This window comes from Lepus europaeus, chromosome 17, assembly GCF_033115175.1.
Source record: "Lepus europaeus isolate LE1 chromosome 17, mLepTim1.pri, whole genome shotgun sequence".
NCBI classification, from domain to species: Eukaryota; Metazoa; Chordata; class Mammalia; order Lagomorpha; family Leporidae; genus Lepus; species Lepus europaeus.
The window spans coordinates 819,283-842,839 of NC_084843.1; the positions used below are offsets into that span (position 1 = coordinate 819,283).

The 23,557-nt window shown below is 66.2% G+C and overlaps 1 protein-coding gene across 6 annotated transcripts in view; it reads left to right on the forward strand.

Moving 5' to 3' along the window:
- Positions 1-23,557, forward strand: part of STK32C (serine/threonine kinase 32C) — a 69,878-nt gene that overhangs the window by 40,882 nt on the left and 5,439 nt on the right. For all 6 annotated transcript variants that reach the window (XM_062214052.1, XM_062214053.1, XM_062214051.1 and 3 more), the window contains 7 exons: positions 6,942-6,997; positions 19,443-19,594; positions 21,644-21,817; positions 22,150-22,187; positions 22,281-22,370; positions 22,715-22,818; positions 23,198-23,314. In XM_062214052.1, coding sequence (XP_062070036.1) covers positions 19,476-19,594; positions 21,644-21,817; positions 22,150-22,187; positions 22,281-22,370; positions 22,715-22,818; positions 23,198-23,314 — 642 coding nt within the window. In that variant the 5' untranslated portion in view covers positions 6,942-6,997; positions 19,443-19,475. The remainder of the gene's footprint in view (positions 1-6,941; positions 6,998-19,442; positions 19,595-21,643; positions 21,818-22,149; positions 22,188-22,280; positions 22,371-22,714; positions 22,819-23,197; positions 23,315-23,557) is intronic.

The window sequence follows — 23,557 nt, forward strand, 5'->3', positions numbered from 1 at the left end:
CGTCCAGAGCCGACATGACCACCAGGGCCTTCAGGGAGGGGCGGTAGGGAGAAAGGCCAGGCTCTGTTGAGGGAGTGACCCCCACGTGCCCCAGGCCCACAGCCCTGCAGACTGACCGGTCCCAGCGTGCCAGGCCCCCAGCCCTGCAGACTGACCGGTCCCAGCGTGCCAGGCCCACAGCCCTGCAGACTGACCGGTCCCAGCGTGCCAGGCCCCCAGCCCTGCAGACTGACCGGTCCCAGCGTGCCAGGCCCCCAGCCCTGCAGACTGACCGGTCCCAGCGTGCCAGGCCCACAAGCCTGCAGACTGACCGGTCCAGCATGCCTGTCCTGGGTCTCCTGCGCTCCTTCCCTCCTCTCCAGGGACCCAGGCCTTGGGCGTCATGGAGTCTCGTCTGTTTCCTGTTGCTCACAGCCGACACCGCAGTGAGTCATGAAGAGACGGCTGTTGCTGGCTCAGGGCTCTGAGGTCTGGGGCCGGTGGTGACAGCATTCTGGGCGGCAGAGTCCCGGGGCAGCTCAGGGTGTGCATGGCACGTGTGCATCTCCCGCCTCTGGTCTCGCTCCCTGTTCAGGGACAGCTTGCCTGGGCTCGCAGCAGCTGCTCAGAGCCCCGGCAAGCTGGGCTGGGCCGGCTGCGTCCTGAGCTGGGCTCCTGCCCACCGACTGGCTAGTCTGCCCAGGCTGTGGGTGGACACTGCTGTCCTGTCTTCAGGGTGGACAGTCCCGCGGGGCTGTGGGGGTCAGCCCTGGGGAGGAAGCCTACAGGATGCCCGTGGGGAGGAGTCAGGGGTAGCTTTGGAGGCTGACAGCTGCCTGGGAGACCCTGCCCCAGCGATGTGTCTGGCCCTGGGTCTCTGTATTCAGGCCAAGCCAGCTCGGGGGCATGCAGGTGGGGGAGGTGCCCCACGCCCCAGGGGGGCCTCCCGTGGGCCCCTGCTGCTGTGGCTTGGAGTAGAGGCTTGGAGCTCACACTTGCACTGTTCACTGTGGCCTGTTAGGCAGGCAGGCATGGGCTGCCGCGTCCTGGTGCTGCGGGGCCTGGGACGAGGTTGTGGGGTCCTTGCTGGCCCCCGTGTCCCTCCTGAGTGGGAAGGGCAGAGAGAGACTGGGCCCCCAGGCCCCTTTCCAGGGACAGCTCGGATGCCAGAGAATAGGCTGTGTGGACCGTGGCCGGCACAGGGGCCTGAGGAGGGACGGGGGCTGTGCCTGTCCCCTGGCCTGTGGCAGCGAAGGAGGCTGTGGTCTGCATGGTGCCACGGGCTGTGCCTGCTGTGTGGCCACCATGGCCTTCCCAGGCGGCTGCACAAGGTGCACAATGGAGCTTGGAGAGGCCTGGGAGCCCCCAGCCTGCGGGGCAGAGGAGACCCCTGCCCAGTCCTGCGATGGGGCCTTGAGGGCATCACAGGTAGCCGGAGGGCTCTGGGGAGCAGGGCTTGGCTGTGGGCCCCTCCTGGGGAACAGAGGGGCCTGGCTGGGGGGACATGGGGGTCAGCCTGCTGCTCGTGGCTCTCAGTGTTGTGAGGGTACAGAGGGCCCTGGTGTCAGGGGTGAAGTTGGTCTGTGCCAGGACCCCACACTTCTGTCATGGCTGCCCCCTTGCTTCCCAGGGAGCCCGGGGTGGGGGTGTTTCCCACCAGGCATGCCGGCCCGAGGGGGTAGTGGTCACCTGTTCTCCCCCTGCCCAGCGGCCTGGCTCCTGTGGGTCCTGTCCGGCCGCAGGCCCGGGCCCCACTTCCTGCAAGTTCTGCTGCTTTCTGCCTTGCTCTGCAGGACACAGTTCCAGGGCCTTGGTGGGCCCAGCCATTGGCCTGGACACACTGACCCCTGGGCTTCTCGGGGAGTGTCCTCCCACCCCGGCTGCCAGGTCCTGCACGCTGTGGGCGCTGGGTGGTGCAGGTGCAGCTGCCTGTCCTCGCCCCAGCCTGAGCCTCTCGCTGGCAGCCTGCCGCGGTGCTGAGGACGGGCTCGGTGTGGTCCACAGGGTGGGGGGCATCACTGGCAGTGGGGTCTGGCGAGGCCTTGGCCGGTGAGCAGGGCCACCTGGGGCAGAGGGAAGGTCCTTCTCTTCTCGGGCTGGCCCCAGCAACTGTACCCCTGGGCTCTGTCAGGCAGCTGGGCACTCCCACCGCCTTGTCTGGTGCCCAGCCTGGAAATGCCCACTTGAAATCCATCCCTTCTGGCTTGGGGATCTCAGTGCTGGACAGCCTGGAACAGCACCTCAGATGGCTGGTGAGGTCTGGGGGAGTGGGGACTTGGCCAAGGACAGTGGGGGACTGGCAGGCACGGGCAGCTGGAGGCCTACGTCCAGGGGGAGACTAGTGCTAGCACAGGCCAGGCCAGGCACCGTGGGGACCCTCTGTCCTGGGACGTGGTGCCAGGGTCTCTCTCCTGGGGGAGGGGCTGAGTCACAAGAGGCAGGTGCCCCAGACCCCACCTTTCGTCCATTAGTGCTGCCACCCCTCCCCCAGCCCCTACCCGTGTCCTGGGTCTGCACAGCTGGGCTGGGAGCCCTCAGGGGAGGTGGGGGCTGAGCGACCTTTGGGTCCCCAATCTGTCCCTGGTGGCTCACGGCGTGGCTGCTCAGTCCATGGGGGAGGCACTGTCCCCACAGCTCTGGGAAGAGCTGGAGCCCTGGCCGCTGCCCTCCCCCCACCGGCCCGAGGAGCAGGCGGCGGCCGCAGAGGCTGCACCGATTTGGCTTCTGCCTCATCAGTGGCCATGGAAGCTTCTGGCGCTGTCTGAGGATGGCCTTAGGAAGCGCGGCACCCAGTGCCAGATGGTTCCGGGCGAGGCAGGAGAGGGTCACAGTGGCCACTCAGCAAAGCTGGGGGAGGGGACGGAGGATGCTGCCGGGACCCCTGGCTCTGGGTGTGAGGAGCCAGGACCATTCTGGAGCTCAGGGGCCCTGGCGGCCCTGGCTCTGGCCCGAGCCACAGCCTGGTTTTGGGAAGAGCCCACTGTCGCTGGGAGGGGCTGCCCACAGGGCTGCAGGGAGCCGGGCAGGGCGCTGAGTGCTCCCGAGGTGGCCATAGCGTCCTGTGGGGCTGTCCTGCATAGGAAGCAGCTGTGGGGCCGGTTCCTGAGCACCCGGCACTTTCACGGGTTCCATGCTCGCAGAGTGGCACGCACACCGGGGCGGGGTGGGGACCTTCCTCATCCCAAGTGCTGTCTGGGTGGTGGGTCGCGTGACAGAGCTGAACCAACCTTTGCAAGAATTCCAGCGCCTGGTGATGCTGGATTTATCATGAAAGCTCTCCAAGGAATTCCCACCCCGGTGTGGACGAGGTCAGGGCCTGTCCTGGGGTCAGCTGTGGGCCGCTGTCTCTACAGGCTGCTCCCTGGGCGGCGCGGGCAGAGCTGCTCTGCGGAGGGCGGTGGTAGGCATTGTCTCCATAACAATGGATGTGACTCACAGCTGGGTCACGGCTCTATTTTTACCCTCCCAGGGCAGATCTGCTCTCCCTGCAGGGTGTGTGTGCACATGTGTGCATGTTTGTATACTCGTGTACACGTACACACGTGTGCGTGCTGTGCATGTGTGTGCATGTATGTGTTCGTGTGTGTTGTGCACATACGTGCATTCATGCACATGTGTACACGTGTGTGCGTGTTCATGGATGCCAGGTGGCCACAGAAGGAAGATCTTTGTTCTCAGGGCAGGAAGTGCTCAGTGCCCATCGTCACCTGACGTTTCTGCTTGGATTTTGTGGTAGCTGTGTTGCTGTCTCACTCCATGCCGTTAACCAAGGCAGTTAACCAGGTTCAGCTGTTTGCCAGCCAAGTGTGCCAAGGACTCTGACTTCACAACACACCTGTTCTTGGCACAAATAACCGGAAGTGTAACCGGGGGAGCGAGGCTGGTGCTGTGGCGTAGCAGGTAAAGCCACCGCCTGCAGCACCGGCATCCCATATGGGCACTGGTTCCATCCAGCTCCCTGCAAATGGCCTGGGAAAGCAGTGGGGGATGGACCAAGTGCTTGGGCCCTGCACCCGCATGGGAGACCAGGAGGAAGTAACTGGCTTCAGCCTGGCCCAGTCCCGGCCTTTGTGGCCATTTGGAGGGTGAACCAGCAAGTGGAAGCCCTCTCTGTCTCTCCTTTCTCTCTGTTTCTCTGCCTTAAATATAAATAAATAATCTTAAAAAAAAAGAGGGGGGGGTCGCCAGGCAGCAGAATGGTGGGCGTGAGGCAGGGGGAGGCGCGGCCACTTCTGGAGTCCTGCCCCTCTTCCTCTGTTGTTCTGCCTGTGCTGCTGGGGAGATGGGATTGGGTGCGACGCTCGCTGAGAACAGGGTCAGATGCCACGCTGGGGAGGACAGGTGTCCAGGCCCTCGTCACCAGGGCCTCAGACACGCACACCGGGGGGAGGGGGGGCGTGCAGAGGGTGGAACTGAGGCCTTGGTGGGGGAGGCAGCCAGGAGGGGGCGCCAGGCAGAGGGGCGCTGGGGCCCTGAGCCCCTCAGCGGGAAGTGGGGGGCAGGGATCCCTGGAGCCGCTGGGTTTGCGTGCGTGACAGGGTGGGCTGGGCCTGGCTGTCCGTGTTACTGGGGCAGGGGCGAGGTCAGAGGCCGTTTTGTTTCCCACACAAGGAAGCCTCTGTGTGGTCACTGGGCAGATGCTGTCCTGGCAGGGTCTCCTGGAGTGGAGCACGTCGACCCCAGCCCTGGGGGTGCCTGCAAAGTGGGGGTGGTCCTCTGCCATTTGCTGCCCGCCCCGAGCTGCCGTGCACCTGCTGCTTCTCCACTGCTGAGCCCGGCTGCAGCCGCTGCCCCAGCGGCCGCCTCACTGCACGGCTCCCTTCTGCAGACGGGGAAACTGAGGCGTGTGGCGCTGGCCTGTGGGTGGCAGTCCCAGGGTCCCACACGCAAGGGTTTGTTTCCCACGCTCTGGGAGGAGCCTCCCTCCAGCTCAGAGCCCTCCCTCCTCGGGACCTGCCCATGAGGGCGTAGGACTGTGGCCCCCAGGCACCCCCAGCCTTGCCTCCACACCCACTCCCCCCAGTCCTGTCTGCCGCCCCTCCTGAGCACAGCGCAGCATCTCCCGTTCTCGCCCGCAGCCCCTTGGGGGTATCAGACCACCTGCCAGGCAGGGCCCTGCTGCAGGCCCAGCTGTCCTTGCTGAGACCCAGCCTGGCCGGCCACCCCCACTCCACACACTCTGCTCTCCCTGAGCTACCCCAGCCAAGCCTGGCTCCCGTGTGCCTGGCTGAGGCTTCTGCCTGGAGCTCCTGGCAGGCCCAGGTAGATGCCGCTTCGTCCAGAAAGCCCCGGCTGCTCTCCCTGGTCAGTCTCACCCAAGGGAGAACCATCCTTGCCTTCGTGCGTTTGCCGCCTGGCCACGCCCCCGCTGGGTTGGTGGATGTTGCTGACGGGGAGGGTGGACTCAGCCGTGGACGTGGTGATCTGACTTGTGTGCCCTGGGCCCTCCCCTGTGCAGAGGCCCTGGCGCTCCTGAGGCCCCATGTTTGGGGAATGTGAGACCCTCGGCTGCCCCAGGCCAGAGTGGACTGCACAGGCACGGCCACCTGGCTCTGGTCCCGGGTGTCATGGGCATTGAGGCCCCTGGGACCAGTCCCCGCTGGTGCACTCTCTTCCCTCGCTGCTCAGCTGCCGAAAATGGGGCCTCTGGCAGGGAGGGTGGCTGTAGGAGGCCCCGGCCCCCAGGGTGTGGCCTGGAGGCCCTCATGGAGCGGGGCAGGGGCAGGGCTGGGTCTGCAGCTCTGCCCGCCCTGGCCTGGGCCTAGTCGGAGGCCTGCAGGTGGCATCAGGACGAGTGTTCTGGGGTCAGACGGGAGCCCTGGCATCAGGCTGGGACCACGACTCCTTGCACCTGGGTTGTTGGGGACACAGCTGTCACCCTGCAGCCTCTCTCTGGTGGCTTCTAGGGCCCCAGAGCCCCGTGAAGTTGGCCAGGCCCAGGCCACCAAAAGGATTGGACTGTGCAGGTCTCCCCGTGTCTGGCACTCCCAACTGTCCCCGTGGCCGTGCCAGGGGCCACTGTCAGGCTGCCCAACCGCGAGGCTGTCCGCCTGCTTAGTGAAGGAAGCTGGGGTGGCAGTGCTCAAAGCCACAGGTACCACTCGGGAAGCCAAGGCCAGCGCGAGCCGCAGGCGGGGGTCCCGGCCTTGCTGCCCCTGGCTCAGCGCCCCAGCAGATGGTGGAGGGGCCCTTTCACCCTGAGGACCCGGATGAAGGCACCTGCTTCACGGCTGTGTGCGCTGTGGGGAGGGAGTTAGTGGGAGGCCCCCACGTTTCTGACCTGGCTTTTAACGTCTCTTACTTCCTGCCTCTGCCTCTCGGCTGGGCGCTTGGTAGCTCTTGGCCCTAGGGGCCCCGCCTGGAGCGACATCCGAGTCCCGCCCTCAGGGTGGAGGCTCCCCAGGGTCGTGGGGTGCACTGCACGGGGAGGGGTGGGGGGCTCACGAGGAAATCAGCAGAAACGGGGCCTTCAGTTTCCCACAGGCCCGTGGGCTGCTCCAAGGCCGCAAGTGGTCACTGTGGCTGGCCATGGTCCTGGGCCTCATACCCTTGTGAACCTCGGGGCCGACTGCAGGACACCCAGGCTTGTCCAGCACGTGCCCGGCTTCCCCCAAGGCTCCGGCCGCCTGTGGAAGCTCTTCGGGGCTGGTGGTGGCTCTCAGTGTGGGCTCGCTGGACACCGGGGCTGAGGCCGTGTGTCCGGCGCTCTGGGTGCCCTGTTTGCTGCTGCTCGCTCTGTCCCTTGGTGGGCCTGGTGCAGTGACCTGACTGGAGGTGCTGTGGCCCCCGCTGTCTGCCAGGGCTCAGCCAGGCCTGCTGTACCGCATGTCAGCCCTGCACCACCCACTACGGGCCCACTCCCAGGGAGAAGGGGGGCCCACAGGGAGAGGTCTGCTCACGGCAGCTAATCCTGGGCCCTGGGCCTTCCTGCCACCTCACCTGGCGTCTCTTTCTTTCCGCAGTGAACTTCGACCACTTCCAGATCCTGCGTGCCATCGGGAAGGGCAGCTTTGGCAAGGTAAGGCCAGGCCCTGGGTAAGGCGGGAGGGCGCTGGAGTGGCCCTCGGCCACCTGCTGCCCTTGCCTCTGCGGATGCTGGCACACCCAGCGGCAGGCTCAGTCTGGGTGCACGGTGTGGGCAGGCTGGCACACGGGGGCTCTGAGCTGTCGGCGGAGCCCCCGACCACCTTTCGGTTGGGGTCTCGTGGCTCTCGTGGCTCCGTGGGGGGCCGAGGCTGATGATGATGAAGCTGCTTTGTCACATGGGGGCCACAGGCGTGACCCCTTGCCCTCCTAACTCCGAGGCCCAGAGTGTGGCCGGAGCCCGGGGATGGCCTTAGAGCAAAGCCCGGTGTCCGGGACCTGCTCGTTGTGACGGCAGCGGCGACTGCCCAGGAGCACTGAGGCCAGGCTGTGCCCGCACCTCTTCCTCCGCGGGCAGTGGCCCGGCGTGCACGTGCGTCTGTCCCCGCCCTGGCCTGGTCCAGGGCAGCCGAGCCCCGGGTGCTCCAGGCTTCCTTCTCTGCTGGCCTCTCGTCCCCTCTTGGCCACACCCGACTTCCTGCCGTGTGGCCCCTCAGGTCTGGCGATTGTGAGGCCTCGCGCATGCTCTGGGAGGGTGGGATTGGCCTGACTGGGCGGTGCTGGGGGCGAGCAGGTGGCTCCTGAACGGCGGCTCTCTCCAGCCACCTGGCACAGCGTGGGTGGGCTCCACGAGCCCCTCACAGGGGCTGCTCTGCCACTCGTGCCTGTCACACGGGGCCTCCCTCCGAGCCCGGGGCGTTTAGGGACAAGCAAGTCCCTCTGCAGGGATTTGCTGGGATGCTCTGAGGACCCTGGGGGACCCTGCTTAGAAATCTCCGGGCATCAGGAGGAGCTGCAGGACCTCTGCTGTCTGTTGACCCCGGGGGAGGCCGGCTGGGACAGCCTCCGCCTGCTGCTCCTGGGGTCACCCCCACGGGCAGCAGAGGACAGCTGTGTGGGCGGGACACACAGATCCCAGCGTCACCAGGAATTCACAAGTCAGGCTGGCGTGTGCCAAGCGGGGGAGCTCCGAGGGGCGCAGGTGCTGTCTCCTGGGGCCTGCCCCACCCTGTACCCAGCCCCACTGCCCTCCCTGCCTCCATGGCTCTTGCCCCCCTGCCTGGCTCTGCAGAGCCATGGAGCACCGGCCCCTCTGGCGTGTGGCTCTGCAGAGCCGGCTGGCGGGGTGGGGGCCTGTGCTGGCTGAGGGAGCCCGGGGTGGGGGGTTGTTTTCACACACGTTAGTGGTGTAGCTGAGGGATCCTTCCTGCCACCCCCTTAGCCCCCAGGGGTCTCCGGGCTCCCAGCTGCTTCTGCTGCCCAGGGCAGCGCCCGCGCCATGAGCGGCAGGACGGGGGAAGGCAGCTCCAAGACCGGCCAAGCTGGGCCGCCTCTGCTTGCTTGTGGCCATAGCCCAGGGTCCCGGCGCTGACCCCGCCCCCCCGCAGAGTGCATGGCCTGGCTGCCTGGGCACCCCCAGAACGCTGCTCTCCACCCACGTCAGCCACTGGTGTCTGAGGGGCCTGTGGGACCCGTGGCTGCTCCAGCTTTGGGGGCCGGACACGGATCTGCGCTCAGGCAGCTTCCCGTGAGTGGTGGCGGCGTCAGCTCTGTGCACAGTGCCGTGCAGCCGTCCCCAGGGGTTCCTCATGTGTCAGAACTGAAATTCGGCCCCCTTAATGCGCCCCTCGCCCCTGCCCCCAGCCTGGTGACCACCGTTCTACTTCCTGTCTGTGCGTTTCTCGTCCTCGGGAGCCCAGCTGCTGTGACAGGCACACTGCAGACCGCAGGGCTCGGACAGGAAACGTTGGCTTCTCCCAGCTCCTGGGAGCCCAAGGCCAGATGGTGTGGGGCCTGGAGGGGCCTGGTCCTCGAGTGGCAGGGACAGGGCGGGAGGGCGCTGAGGACATCATGGGTCCTTACCCCCACCTGACCCCAGGCACTGGGACGCATCCCCCAGAGGGAAGGGTCAGTACCCTTCCTTCACGCGGGGCTCGCCCTGTGCGCCTGGCTCAGTTCACGGGGGCTCGCCTCGTGCGCCTGGCTCGGTTCACGGGGGCTCTCCTCATGTGCCTGGCTCAGTTCACGGGGGCTCGCCTCGTGTGCCTGGCTCAGTTCACGGGGGCTCGCCTCGTGTGCCTGGCTCGGTTCACGGGGGCTCGCCCCGTACGCCTGGCTCGGTTCACAGGGGCTCGCCCCGTGCGCCTAGCTCGGTTTATGCGGGGCTCACCCTGTGCGCCTGGCTCGGTTCACGGGGGCTCGCCTCATGTGCCTGGCTCAGTTCACGGGGGCTCGCCCCATACGCCTGGCTCAGTTCACGGGGGCTCGCCCCGTACGCCTGGCTCGGTTCACAGGGGCTCGCCTCGTGTGTCTGGCTCGGTTCACGGGGGCTCGCCCCGTGCGCCTGGCTCGCTTCACGCGGAGCTCGCCCTGTGCGCCTGGCTCGGTTCATGGGGGCTCGCCTCGTGTGCCTGGCTTGGTTCACAGGGGCTCGCCTCGTGTGTCTGGCTCGGTTCACGGGGGCTCGCCTCGTGTGCCTGGCTCAGTTCACCGGGGCTCGCCTCGTGTGTCTGGCTCGCTTCACGCGGAGCTCGCCCTGTGCGCCTGGCTCGGTTCACGGGGGCTCGCCCCGTGCGCCTGGCTCACTTCACGCGGGGCTTACCTCGTGTGCCCGGCTTGGTTCACGGGGGCTTGCCTCGTGTGTCTGGCTCGGTTCACAGGGGCTCGCCTCGTGTGCCTGGCTCGCTTCACGCGGAGCTCGCCCTGTGCACCTGGCTCGGTTCACGGGGGCTCGCCTTGTGCGCCTGGCTTGGTTCACAGGGGCTCACCTCGTGTGTCTGGCTCGGTTCACGGGGGGCTCGCCTCGTGTGCCTGGCTCAGTTCACAGGGGCTCACCTCGTGTGTCTGGCTCGGTTCACGGGGGGCTCGCCTCGTGTGCCTGGCTCAGTTCACAGGGGCTCGCCTCGTGCGCCTGGCTCGGTTCACGGGGGCTCGCCTCGTGTGCCTGGCTCACTTCACGCGGAGCTCGCCCCGTGCGCCTGGCTCGCTTCACGCGGAGCTCGCCCTGTGCGCCTGGCTCGGTTCATGGGGGCTCGCCTCGTGTGCCTGGCTTGGCTCACAGAGCCCAACGTCCCCATAGTTTGATCTCCAGCGTGTGTTGAGCTGTCTGCCCCCTCCCCTTCCTTGGAGAGAGAGAGGGAGAACCGGTTGGTTCTCCAGAGGCCCTCAGTGGCCTCAGCCAGAAGCCGTGCGCTCAGCCCAGGGCTCCCGTGTGAGCGGCGGGAACAGCAGGGTGGAACCGTCACCTGCTGCTCCCAGGCACGCTAGGCAGGAAGCTGGGATCGGAAGCCAGGACAGGTGCCGAGCCCAGAGCTCTGGTGTGGGATCGGGTGTCCTGGCTGGCGGCTCAGCCGCCCGGCCAGACACTCTCCTTGAAGTGGAACAAGGTTCTGACGTTTGTAGACGACGCTTTGCTTAGACGTTGTCCTCCCGTGGACACCCGGGCTGCCTCCACCCTCTGGCTGCCGTGAACAGGGTGTGCACCTGTCTCTCGGAGGCCCCGTTCAGTTCCTCCCCAGGCCGTGGGGTTGCTGCTCCTGACAGTGATGCGGGCTTGGCTCCCCGGGCAGCCCCTGCCGTCGTCCTCAGCGGCTGCACTGTTCACACCAGAGCGGCACTCAGGGCTTCTGGTTCCTCCCATTCTCACCAGTGCTTGTGCTGGGTTTTCCCTGGACGGCAGCCCCAGAGCAGGGAGGTGGCGTCTCACGCTGGCCTGTCTCCCTGCTGGTTATGAAGTTGGTCTCGGCCCCCTTGGTGGGCTCCTCATAGCTAGAGAGGAGCCACGTGGGCGCAGGGCTCGAGCTCAGCGAGGAGCAAGGTCCTGGGGGCTCCTCGGGGCTGACTTTGAGAAGCCGGATTCGCTGAGAGCAGAAGCGGAGGGCCGAGTCCTCAGGGAGGAAGTGTGTTCAGGCCGCGGGGCAGGAGCTCAGACCCGGTCGGAGATGCAGAACCGGGACGGTGAGCAGGAGGCGACCAGCGGGAGGGTGAGGGTGGAAGCCAGAAACACCTGTGGGACAAAGCCCCAGCCCAGGTCCTGGTCAGACGGCCTCAGCGCTGACTGGCGCCGGAGGCTCCCTCGGAGCCTGGCTGTTCCAGCCGGTGCTCGGCGAGCAGGGGCTGGGATGTGGAGCCCGGCTGTCTTCGCCAGCCACGGCTCCGGCCACAGCCCCACGGGAAGCTGTCACCTGCTGGCGGAGCCGATGGGTGGCCATGCAGCATGTGGAGAGGAGGGCTCCCGGGCAGGGGGCTTTGGTCCCACGGCGCAGGGGAGCTGCTGGTGGTCCTGGGCCGTGTTTGGAGTCGTGAGAATACAGTCTCCCCACCCCGGCTGGGACAGAGCAGGACTTTGCCCTGGGTCTTCTGGAATGGCGTGGTTCTCTGTCCATGCTGGGAGGTGGCCAGGAGGGCGTGGTGCTGCCACGTCCCACCCCGTCTGCAGCCTGGGCCTGGTGCCAGCCCTCCCTGTGCCTAGGTGGTGTGAGCCCTCACGGGCCTCCCTCAAACTGGAGGCCACCTCCAGGATCCAGCCTCAGGCCTGGGGCCCGCGTGCACCTGCTTCCCAGATTGGGGGGGAGGTCTTCCCAGGCAGCACAGGGCTTTGTTCTCTGTCGTGTCCGGCTGACATCCGAGGAGTGACGCGGCCACAGTCAGTTCTAGGTGGGAGTGACGAAGCTTGGAGAAGATCCATCCGCTTTTCTCTCCATGTGGATGTCGTCCATCCTGGATCTCTCTCCCCTCGCCCTCTGCCCTCCCTGGTTGAACATGGAGCCCTCCTGCTCCAGCCAAGCGGTGACTGTCACGGGGCTGTGGGCGGGAGGGGCCGGCCCCGCCCTACTACAGGAGAGACACAGCGGCCAGGACACAGCAGGAGTGAGGGGTGCAGATCTGTGAGCGTTTAGTGCTGCCTGCGCAGGAGGGGGAGGGGCGACAGGAGAGATGAGTGTGCCCTCGGGGGGCGTGAGTGGAGATGGCCACAAATGCCCTGGGTGGAGGGTCTGGCTTTGGCAGGTGAGGGGCAGCTCCTCCAGGTGGGATCAGGACTGCAAAGCTGCGCATCTCACGCCGTACCCCACCCTGCCCATTCCCTCCTCCTGCTGTCCCCCTTCCTGGGGTCCAGTCCCAAGCGGGTCCTGCACAGGCTGCCCCCAGCACTCAGCTCCAAGGCTTCTCTGGGAGGCCATGGGCGCAGTGACAAGGTCACAGCTGGACACGCCTAAGCCCACCGCGTGCGGCCTGTGGTCCGTGAGCATCGTGTGTATGGCAGCCCCTCCCCTCTGCTCCCCTCCCCTCCGCTCCCCTCCGCGCCCCTCCCCCTGCCTGTCTGCTGTTCTCATTTGTGTCTCCAGTTGAGCTCTTGAGTAAATCTGGTCGAGACCACAAGTAAACGGGGCGGGGTCACCCTCCCAGGCAGCTGGCGTGTTCCACAGGAATCTGTCACCAGAGCTCAGTGTATTGTGTGTTGTCCCTGCAGCTACTGCGTGGTTATGTGAAACCCCTGCCGCCGTGCACACGGCCGCTCTGCCCTTCCAGTTTTAGAACCAAGTGGCTTTGTGCGTGAACCAGGCTGCCCCTCCCCCACCTCCCATCCCTGGAGCCCCCCCCCCCCCCATGGCCATGCCTGGGGCCCTGGGAGTTGCACCCCACCCCTGCTGTGGCCCCTCTGTGCGACTGGCTGTGGCCAGGTGATCCTGGCTAGGAGCGGTAAGACCCACTCTGGGCTTCAGCGGGGCCACCGTGTGGCCCGGCAGGTGGTGCGCTGACCCCGTTCAGTCTCCCACTGGTGCCCGGGGGTCCTGCAGATGCCCCAGACACAGGGCCCCCGCCCAGACAGCCATGGGAGCACCAAGACACACACGTGGGGGCTGGGCCCAGCCTGTGGAGGCACAGCATGGCCTCCGCATGGCCCTGGCCCTGCTGGGTCAGGTGTGGTTTGGAACCCGAGCAGCAGTGCCCAGCCAGCCCGCTCGGCCCTGCAGGCCTGGCTCCTTCCCCTACTGCTCTCTAGCGCCCTCCCCTGGCTGGCCTCCTGCTGCTCCGGTGTCCCCGGAACCTGCTCCACAGGTGGCCGCAGCCCCTCGGGCTCCTGAGGGCACCGTCGGCAGCCGGTTTTGGGTGCGATGTGCATGGCCACTTCCTGCCTTCCCCAGCCTGGCTGTCAGCGGTGGGGGGGCTTCTCCAGCTGGGCCGGCCCCTTGGTGTGGGGGTCCCGCAGGAGGGTCTGCTGGCCGGTTGTGGGGGGCGGGGGACAGCAGGGCCAGTCCTCGGGGTCTGGCACGTTCTGCAGTGGGCAGGGGAGGAACTGAGATCACAGATGCTGTGGACACTGCGTCCTCCGCTGGACCCTGGCGCGACAAAAGTGTCCACAGTGACCAGGCCCAGTCCCGGGCTCTCTCGCTGGGTGCTGCCCCCAGGAATGCCCCACACCCCCTCCCCTGCACTGCCCTCGGGCAGCAGACAGCACTTGTGGTTGCCATGGCAACGCTCCGAGCCCAGCACCGCCGCCGCCAGCCGTGTGGCTGTGCTGCGTGGGCTGGGCCTGGGCCTCCTCGTGAGACGCAGTGGGGAGAGCAGCTGTGGCCCCCAGGAGCTCGGGGCTCTGGGTGCTGGTGTGGCCTAGCCTGGGGCCATGGGGCTGCTGGACACAGCTCTGCCTGTAGCCTTCGCTCAGCCGGTAAGGGTGCCCTACGGGGCCCGGTGCCCTCACAGTGCCGGGGTCAGCAGCTCCGTTGGAAGGCAGCCTGGGCAGTTCAGGTGGGCAGGTGGGTCCGTTTGTTCTCACTTGCGGCCCGCAGGGTGCAGGCTGGACATGCCAGTGGCTGTCTGGGTGACGCCCGTGGCCAGTGCTGTGGGTGCCCTCTCGTCTCATCCGGCCACTTCTCCGGAGACACCCAGCCCTGGAACCTGGGTGGTGCCTATGTGCTGAGTGTGGGGACCGTGGCTCATGGTCCTGTCACACCTGGCCACCTCGGACAGAGTGGTAGCCTTGCTGAGGCGTGGCTGAGGGCAAACCCGCGAAGCCACCAGAGCTCGGGCTGTGCAGCAGCATCCGTGGAGGCTCCACAGACCACCGGCCTGGCGCCTGCCTGCCCGGGGCCTGGGCTGCTGCCTCACCCGGTTCTGCCCAGGATGTGGTCCCCTGGCTCTGCACATCACACGCTCTGGCCCCTGCTCCGACCCTGTCCCACTCACGGCCACCCAGCTGCCCGCCTCAGCCGCCAGGCCAGGGCGAGTCCTCGGGTGCGGTTGCCATGAGGCGGGAACGGCCCTGGTGCCTGTGGGCAGTGGTGCCCTCCGTGGGCGGTGGTGCCCTCTGTGGGCAGTGGTGCCCTTGACCCCTTGCTCGGCCGGGGGGGTTGGGTGGAGACTGCTATCTGGGTTTTGCTGATTTTGCTGATCTTGTGTGTGCACGTGTACATGTGTGTGCATGTGTACATGTGTATGTGTACATGTGTGTGCGTGTGTACGTGTGTGTACGTGTGTGTACATGTGTGCGTGTGTTTGGATATGCATGCACATGTGTACGCCTAAGTGGGCGTGTGGGTATTCCGTGATCTGTGTGCATGTGTCGGTGTGCACATGCATGTGTATTGTGATTATGTGTGTGCACTGTGGGTGTTTGCATGTGTGTGTGGGTGTAGGGGTATGTGTGCATGTGTGTGTGGGTGTCTTGTGCATTCATGTGTGTGGACATCTGCATGTGTGCATGTGTGTGGATGTGTGCATGTGTGTGACTGCATGTGTCTGGACATGTGTGGATACATGGATGTGTGTGTGGATATATGCATGTGTATGCATGTGGGTGTGTGTGCATGTGGATATATGCATGTGTGTGGATGTGTGCTGATATGTGCACATGTGTGTGCATGTATGTATGTGCGTGAATGTATGTGGAGGTGTACACACACACAGGTGTGCTCCCTCCTGCAGGACCAGGTGCTGGCACTGCGCTGAGCTGAGCCCTGCCCCATGGGGGCTGCAGGAGCTCATTGCTGATCCGGGACCCCAGGGAGAGGCATGGGTCCCCTGTAGGCTGGGGCTGGGGTCTCAGGATGCCCAGGGAGAGACCCCAGCCCCAAGGGCTCCATGGCTCCTTCCTGACCCAGAGCTCCTCCCCTACACCCAGTCTGAAGCTATGTAAATCCCGAGAGTGAATCTGGGTCTTTGCCGGCTGGGACTGTGATGGGCAGTTTGGTCTCTGGGTGCTCGGCCCCCCCTGCTACCCCCAGGAGTCTGGGTCCTGTCCTGCCCAGATGGCGGGGCTGTCCATCTCGGGGCTGCTGGCTACTCCAGTCCCTGCCCACTCAGCCCCCTGCACAGGGGCCCCCTCCACGGCCTTTGCTCCAGGAAAGTTGGGAAGCAGGGGAGTGCTGGGCCTCCCAGAGCGATCTCGGGGGCAGTGGGGTGGGGTGAAGGCGGCCACCGAGAGCCTGGGAGCCCGGCTGTGGGCAGGCGCAGCAGGAGGACTCCTGAGGGGGCAGCGGGTCAGAGCCCAGCAGGAAGGGCCTGGCTGGGCGGCAGGGCCCCCTCCCAGCTGCCCCCGCTCAGCCCGCCTGCCCACTCTGCTGCCACTGCAGGAGCAGACAGCTGGGCCCGGTGGCCTCGCCAGGGCAGCGTTGTCCAAGCCGCCTCCACGCGCTCCAAAACGGGCTGAGGCTCCGCGTGAGCGTGCAGCCCGCTCTCTGGGTCACCGAGGCTGCCCATCCGGCCTTAAAATAGCCGCTTCCCTCGTGACTGCCCCGGGCGGGAGCCTGCATCGCCCTGCTCTCGCTGGCTGCCCTGACCGCGGGAGTGACCGCGACCTCGCATGGGAGCCTCGTGGAGGCTGAGGCCAGGGCCAGTGTCGACAGGGGGCCTGCCCGGCCTCCACTCGGGGTTTCCACTGCCCCTTGTGGGAGCTGTGTGTCCCCTTACAAAGGCCACGGGCAGTCAGCCCTCAGCTCCCCCAAAAGGTGAGAACCGGGCCTCCCTATGGAGTCCAGAGCCCAGGTACCAGTGCTGGCCAGCACCCCTCTGCTGACCCCCACCCGCTAACCAGCCACTCCCTCTCTGCCACGGGGGCAGCAGACAGAGGTCCGTCCTGTGCCCCTGACCAAGGCCCAGAGCTCAGGCTTTGGGGCCTCAGATGTTCCCTTTTTTAATTTTAAAAACGTGCGGCCTGCGCATCGGCAGAGGGAGGCGTGCGCGGGACTAAACTCACAGAGACCCCTCCCCCACCACTGAACTCCAGGCAGTGGTCAGCCCACGGGTCAGCGCTTCAGTCTGGACGGTTCTGCCTCTCATAGAAGTCATTCTCAACGATCCCGCACGCCGGCAGGTGCCCCCGGGCACAGGCGAGGCCCCGGCCGGCGGCCCTGCTGCCATCCATCCTGAGTGAGGCGTCGGGGGCCCGGCTGCTCTTGCTCTGTGCCTTTTCCTTGTCACTTGTGGGGTCCAGGCTGAGTCCTGCAGACTCCTTCCTGGAAGTGGGCACCTAGGCTGCAGGCCGGGGCAGGTGGACGATGCTAGATGTGGCAGTGTCCCCCCGTCCCCCGCCAGGTGTGGAGCCGCGCTGCCCGCCTGTGGCGCCAATGCCCGCGCGTGTCTTAGGGAAGCGAGGCGGGTGTCCCTGTCGCTGGCCGGTTTTTCTCTTGGGCTCTTGGTCCCTTTGGTTCCCAGAGACTCAGTCTGTCTGAAAACCGGTGTTAACCTTCGGTCTCTGTCTTTTAAGTTTGTGTTTTCCTGGGGAGGGTGCTTTCACTGCTGTGTGTCCGGGCCTCTCCCTCTCCCTCTCGGAGCCTGTCCATCTAATCCATCACCTTACATCTCGAGCCCTGGGGCTGGTCCAGCTGTGGTGTTGCCGAGGGATCGGGTGTGACCTGGAGTTTGGATCCTCAGCCGTGCCAGCACCGCCCACAGCAGGCCGCCCCCACATCCACGGTGCCTGCGTGCACTTGGCGAGCCGTGCCCATGCCGTGGGCTGGCCTGTGCCCACTGTGTGCCGAGCGGCGCCGCTTCCTGTGTCCCACGTGCCACAGCTCCCAGGACTTGGAGCTCCCTCTCATCTCTTCCAGGTTTTGTTTTGATGGCTATTTTGCTTGATTTTTTAAAGATTTACTTATTCTACTTGAGAGGCAGAATTAGAGAGCGATCTTCTATCTGCTGGTTCACTCCCCAGATGGCTACAATGACTGAGGCTGGGCCAGGCCAAAGCCAGGAGCCAGGAGCTGCTCCCAGGTCTCTGACATGGGTTCCAGAGCCCAAGCACTTGGGCCGTCCTCCACTGCTTCCCTAGGCCATAGCAGGGAGCTGGACTGGAAGTGGACAGGCTGCACCTGCTACGCCACGGCGCACCCCTCACTTTGTTTCTGTTAAAGGTTTTCTCTCGGGCTGGCCTGGGCCAGCAGTGGGGGTGCCGGGCCTCCTGCAGCAGGCTGTCAGGAGGCCGGGGCTCAGAGGACGTGGGCTGCTCGGGGATATTTGGCAAGTGGCCAGGTCGGCAGGTGCATGGGTGCAGGCCCAGCAGGTGGCCTCAGGAAGCCGAAGGGGGGTTAAGTGTCTTCAATGTTGGAGTTGTTCTCTCGCAGGCTGGGGCCAGAGCCTGGGTCCCAGCAGCGCTCCGCCTCCCAGCCGTCTGCATCTGGTGGCTGTGGACGACCCTTAGCTTAGCTTCTTGGCAGTCCATTCCCCAGACGGGGAAGCAGAGGCCATGGCACAAGGCCCTCCCTGGGGAAGGCACCTGTGTGGCTGCTCAGTGGCCAGGGGGGATGGGGTATCTGCAGTCAGAGGTCCCAGGGCTGAGGGCGCCCTGGCCGGTGCACACGGCTCCAGGCTGCCTGGGGTTCTGGCCCCTGCTTGAGAGAGGTGTGGTCCAGGGGGGAGTGCCCAGCAGGAGGGCGACAGCGTGTCTGCCAGTGCCTCCTCACCTGGCACAAATGCACCGTCGTCCCCTGCCCCGAGGGCTGGCGGCTGGGGCAGGGTGGGCAAGCCCGGAGTGCTTCCCCCTGCACCCGAGGGGCAGTGTCTGTTCTCCAGAGACCCCCAGTAACAGTGAGCCAGAAAGGAGTGGGTCAGGTAGGTGGCACAGAAGGGACAGAAATAGCCCAGGCCCAGGGCCTCAGACCCTGCAGGTGGCTACAGCACAGCCTGCTGGGGGCCCTGCTGCTCTGCCTGCCAGCACGGGGAGCTCCTTGGTGCCCTCTCCTCGGGACCTGGCCAGCAAGAGTGCACCTTCCGGAACCTTCCATGCCAGCTGCCGTGCCTAGGGTGGGCTGTGCCTCCTGTGACCGGGGTTGGGGGGCGCCTCTGCAGCTGAGGTCAGATTTCTGTCTCCACGTGCTCGGGTGTTTGTGGTGACAGGCGCCGGGGCCCAGCTTCGCTGCCGATGGACAGGCCGGGCATGGCGCGGTGGCCAGGGTCAGCCTGAGCTGAGCCGCGCGTGCCGGGGACCCGCTTGTTTTCCCGCTGCCGTCTTCCAGATCGCACCTCGAAAACGCAGCGGGGGAAGCAGACGACTCAGGACGTGTCGGGGTCTCCGAGGGCCCCGTGGACTCGGGCCACGCTGGCTCCCTCTCCGTGGCTCCCGGCGTCTCTGTGGCCTGCAGGCTGGGCCCGGCTGTCCTCCTCCTGGCAGGGCGCCCGCTCCGTGGAGAGGCCACACTGGGAGCCGTGGTCCAGACCACCCACCTTGTCCTCTGCCGGTGTTGCAGGCTGTCCCTGAAGCTCGTCAAACACTTCCTGTCAGGCCAGCCCCTGGGTTAGGTGCTCCTCTCGTCCCCTGTGGGCGTCGGCCCCGGGCCCCGTACTCAGCCGCAGCTGCTGAGGGCTGCTTGGGGCCCCGGCTGCCAACTAGCCGGTCGGGATGTGACGAGAGCCTGGGTCCTTGCCGACCAAGCGGGGGCCAGGGCGGGTGGAGGTAAAGACCCCGGAAGGGGCCTCGGAACGCAGGTGTCTCTGGGGATGGGAGGGGCCGGGAAGGGACCCCACAGCCTCCAGCAGGAACCAGGCTCGGTTTTGCCTGCACCCACATCGGCCTCTGCACGTGGACCCGTCTGCTCTCTGTCACTTTAATTCAGGACCCTGAAGGGAGCTTCTTGGGGTGGGGTGGGGGGCTGATTTCAGCTCAGGGTACAGAGGTTACAGGTCCAGGTCGGGCAGCCCTGTGGTCTGGCACCTGTCAGGGCGGGGCAGTCATGTGCCGCAATGGGAGGCACAGCGGGGAGCCACCCTCCGGGCCCATCAGCCTCGGGGGTCAGGGAGCCAAGCCCTGCTCTGCCCCAGAACGTGGTCGTCCACAGCCGTGTGCCACCACAGCCTGGAGCCCGGGGCTTGCTCGGAGCCGTGTCTGTGGCCGCGGGGCGGGGCCGGGCCGGGGCCCTGCTGAGGCGCGGCCGTCCGTCCGGCAGGTGTGCATCGTGCAGAAGCGGGACACGGAGAAGATGTACGCCATGAAGTACATGAGCAAGCAGCAGTGCATCGAGCGGGACGAGGTCCGCAACGTCTTCCGCGAGCTGCAGATCCTGCAGGGGCTGGAGCACGTCTTCCTGGTCAACCTCTGGTGAGGCCTCGGCCGCTGCGGGGAGGGCGGGCGGCGGGCCAGACCCGCGTGTCCCCTGCAGACAGCGGGAGGCTCGCCTCTTCCTCTCCAGCGTCCTCCGGCCTCTGCCGGTGGGCTCTGCTCTGGGGTGCACGCACGGTGGGGTGTTCCCGAGGGGCCCCGGCCAGCGGCTCCTGGAAGATGCCCTTCACTCCCCTGCCTGCGCCCTGTCGCAAACTGGACGTGGTGGGGAGTAGGGCAGGCGGATCTAAGGCCGGGTGTTCCAGGGACCCATCAGAACCCACACCTGGGCCCTGCCAGCCACCTGGGCGCACCCGACAGGAAGGGGCTTCCGGGTGCGTGGTGGCCACATCCAGAAGCCCCATGTGGCTCTTGAACGCTGCCAATGGCTCCCTCCACGGCAACAAGGCGCTCACCCTTCCTGGGCTCCATGTGGACATGGGGGTGCTGGAGCACACGGAGCAGGCAGCAGCCCCACCCCCCTCATGACCTCATCCTGTCCATCCCTCACAGTGCCCTGGCTCCCTCGTGGCCCCCCGGTCCCCAGGGGACAGCATGCATCTCGCTGGACAGTGGTTCCACAGTTAGGGGCACTCCCTTCAACCTGTCCCACTGCTGGGCGGCCAGAAGGGCAGGGCTGGGCCAGACCCTCCCTGCAATTGCCGGGCTGGGGTGCCGCAGGCACGGCGCCCTCCGTGACGGACGCTTGGCTTCCTGCACAGAAGGAGGACCCAGATTTCCTCTTCCGGGGCCTCGGAGCAGCCCCGGCCCTGCCGGCCTCACTAGGAGGCGAGGCGACCTTGCAGGCAGACGCAAGAGCTTCTGGGTGGATCCTGTCCTCCACTGTCCCCAGGCCCCTGCTCCGAGGGTGGATCCTAGAACCACCTGCATCAGGGTGTGTCTGTGGGCCAAGCACCCGCACAGGCAGACTTGGGCTGTTGTGGCTCACAGCTGTCCCTCTCTGCTGTAGCCGGCACCCCACCCCCACCCCCACCCCAGCCTGCTGGGGATGTCGGCTGCCATCCCAGGTCCACGCAGGGCAGGGCCACCCTAGCCCACCTGCAGGTGTGGGGGCCACCCGCCATTGTCCACTGCTCACCCGGAGCCCAGCACCCTGGTTCCCTTTGCTCCGTGGCTCTGATCTCCACCTTCCTCCCCTCCACTGAGGACGAGGACCGTGGCTCCTGTAGGCAGGCCAAGGGATGTCCTTTGTAGCTTTACTCTCAAAAGGACCAGCTGATTAACAATTAGAGTTTCTCTAAGAGCTAAAAAAACACTTGCAAAGTAGATGACTTTAAGATGTTTGCTGTCACCACCACCATCATCTTCAGTGACATTATCATGACCCTCACCACCATCACCATCATCATGGTCACCATCGTCATGGTCACCACCAGCAACACTAGAATATTCACCATCACCACCACCACCATTGTCACCACCACCACCATTGTCACCACCAGCACCACCATTGTCACCATCACCATCACCACCATCACCACTGTCACCATCATCATCACCATTGTCACCACCATCACCACCATCCTATCACCATCACCATTGTCACCACCACCATCACCACTGTCACCATCACCATTGTCACCACCACCATCACCAGCATCAATGATCTTCACTGCCATCACCAACACCACTGCCATGGCACCAGCACCGTGGCTGTTGCTTGCTCCGTGGCAGCCCCCGCCCGCACTGTGCCAGACGTCTCGCCCGTGCCGTCTCGTTGTCGCTAACATCCCTCCATGGCAGTGGCTCCTGTGCCTGTTTCACAGAAGCCAGGGCAACCGGGAGCAAGCGGAGGCAGACGTTGCGTCTGCTCTCCATGTGTCCCTTGCAAGCGGCTCTGGCCCCTGCCAGGCCACCTCCAGGACAGACTGCTCCATTGTCTCCCAGGTGGTGGCCCAGAGCAGCTCTGAGCAGGGGTAGAACCCGTGCTGTGGACAGGACCCTGCGCCTGGGACTCCCCCGTGGGGGCGGTGGTCCGTCTGTGGGGGTGTGGCAGGTGCACACCAGGTGCTGCCTTGGCGCCCACAGGTACTCCTTCCAGGATGAGGAGGACATGTTCATGGTGGTGGACCTGCTTCTGGGAGGGGACCTGCGCTACCACCTGCAGCAGAACGTGCAGTTCTCCGAGGACACCGTGAGGCTGTACATCTGCGAGATGGCGCTGGCCCTCGACTACCTGCGCAGCCAGCGCATCATCCACAGGTGTGCGCCTGCCCGGCCTGCGCCCGGCCCACCCCAGCCCTGCACAGGTTGATGCTGGCTCCACAGTGGCACCCCGGTGTCCGCCTAGGGCAGGCCCTGTCCAGCGGCTGAGGCTGGGCTCTGGCTGCTGGCTGGCATGGGTGGACCACAGACCCGGCTGCTCTGGGGGTCAGAAGGTGGGGGTGCTGGTGATGACCCACCCTGGGGCAGAGAGGCTCGGACCCCACACAAGGGTGTTAGGTCCCAGCATCGGCAAGGGCTGAGCCGCGGGAGGGGCCGCGTCCTGGGGAAGGTCCAGGATGGCTCCTGGAGCTGCCTTCCCCTCCATGCAGGGACGTCAAACCCGACAACATTCTGCTGGATGAGCAAGGTGAGCCGGGGCAGGGGTGCCGGGCAGGGGCACCGGGCGGCGGCGGGCAGGCGGGGGAGGGGCTGTCCCTGTGCCTGTGTCCCCGCCTCACAGGACACGCCCACCTGACCGACTTCAACATCGCTACCATCGTGAAGGATGGGGAGAGGGCGACAGCGCTGGCTGGCACCAAGCCCTACATGGGTAAGCCCACGGCTGCTCAGCCGGCGCCCGCCCCCGTCCCGGCCTCCCCTGCCCTCGGCTGTCTGGGGTCCCCCATGTGGAGCCTGGCCCTGAATGATAGGAGCTCTGGGGCCGTGCTGGACGCGTGCAGAGGGGTCGGGGCGTCCAGGAAGCCAGGCCGAGTGCCTTGCCGCGGAGCCAGCAGTCTGGCTTCTCGCCCAGGCCCCCTGCCGTGGGTGGTGCAGGAGGGAGCTGGCCCCCGGGTGGGGCCGGGAGGCCCAGTTTTGTAGGGCCTGGCCCGGAGGTGCCCTGGGCCGCAGGTCGGGGTGCCAGCACCCAAGAGCCCCGCTCTCCTCTCTGCAAAGCCCCAGAGATCTTCTCTTCCTTCGTCAACGGAGGGACGGGCTACTCGTTCGAAGTGGACTGGTGGTCGGTGGGGGTGATGGCCTACGAGCTGCTGCGAGGATGGGTATGGCGCCTGGGGGCCATGGCGTGGGCCCACCCCGGCTGGCTGCTTCCCAGGGTGTGGCGGGGACCCGTGCCGGGAAGGCAGGTGCTGCCCTCAGCCCGAGGGCTCCCCCTTTAAAGGTGTGTGGGCCGATGGCTGAGTGAGCAGATAAGGGGGACAGACTCCCCGGGGATTTCCCGGGGCCCCTGGGGGATGCCCAGCAGAGGGAGGCCCGGGCACTGGTGTCACCGCCTCCCCCCCCACCTCCCACCCTGGGGGCTCCTTTGCTGACTGTGCCCTTGCCGGGGTGGGGCGGGGAAGGGTGGGGGTGCTCACCCTGGCACCATCCTGGGCGCCGTGGGGTCGGAAGTGCCCGGCACAGCTGCCCGCCTGCCCACAGAGGCCCTACGACATCCACTCGAGCAACGCCGTGGAGTCCCTGGTGCAGCTGTTCGGCACCGTGAGCGTGCAGTACGTGCCCTCCTGGTCCAAGGAGATGGTGGCCCTGCTGCGAAAGGTGAGCCCCGGCCCCCCGGCTTCCTCCTGAGCTCCTGCCACTCGGGGACCCTACCCCATCTCGGGGAGGGCGAGGTTGGCTCTAGTTCTGCCTGTGAGCAGCCTGGCTGACCCCGAGCCCAATCCCTGGGCTCTGTCATCTGATGTCCCCCAGCGATGGGTGCCAGTCATCAGCCCACTTCACACGTCCTGATGCCAGGCCACCTGCAGCCCCTCAGGGTGGGGGTGCTGGCCAGGTGCAGGC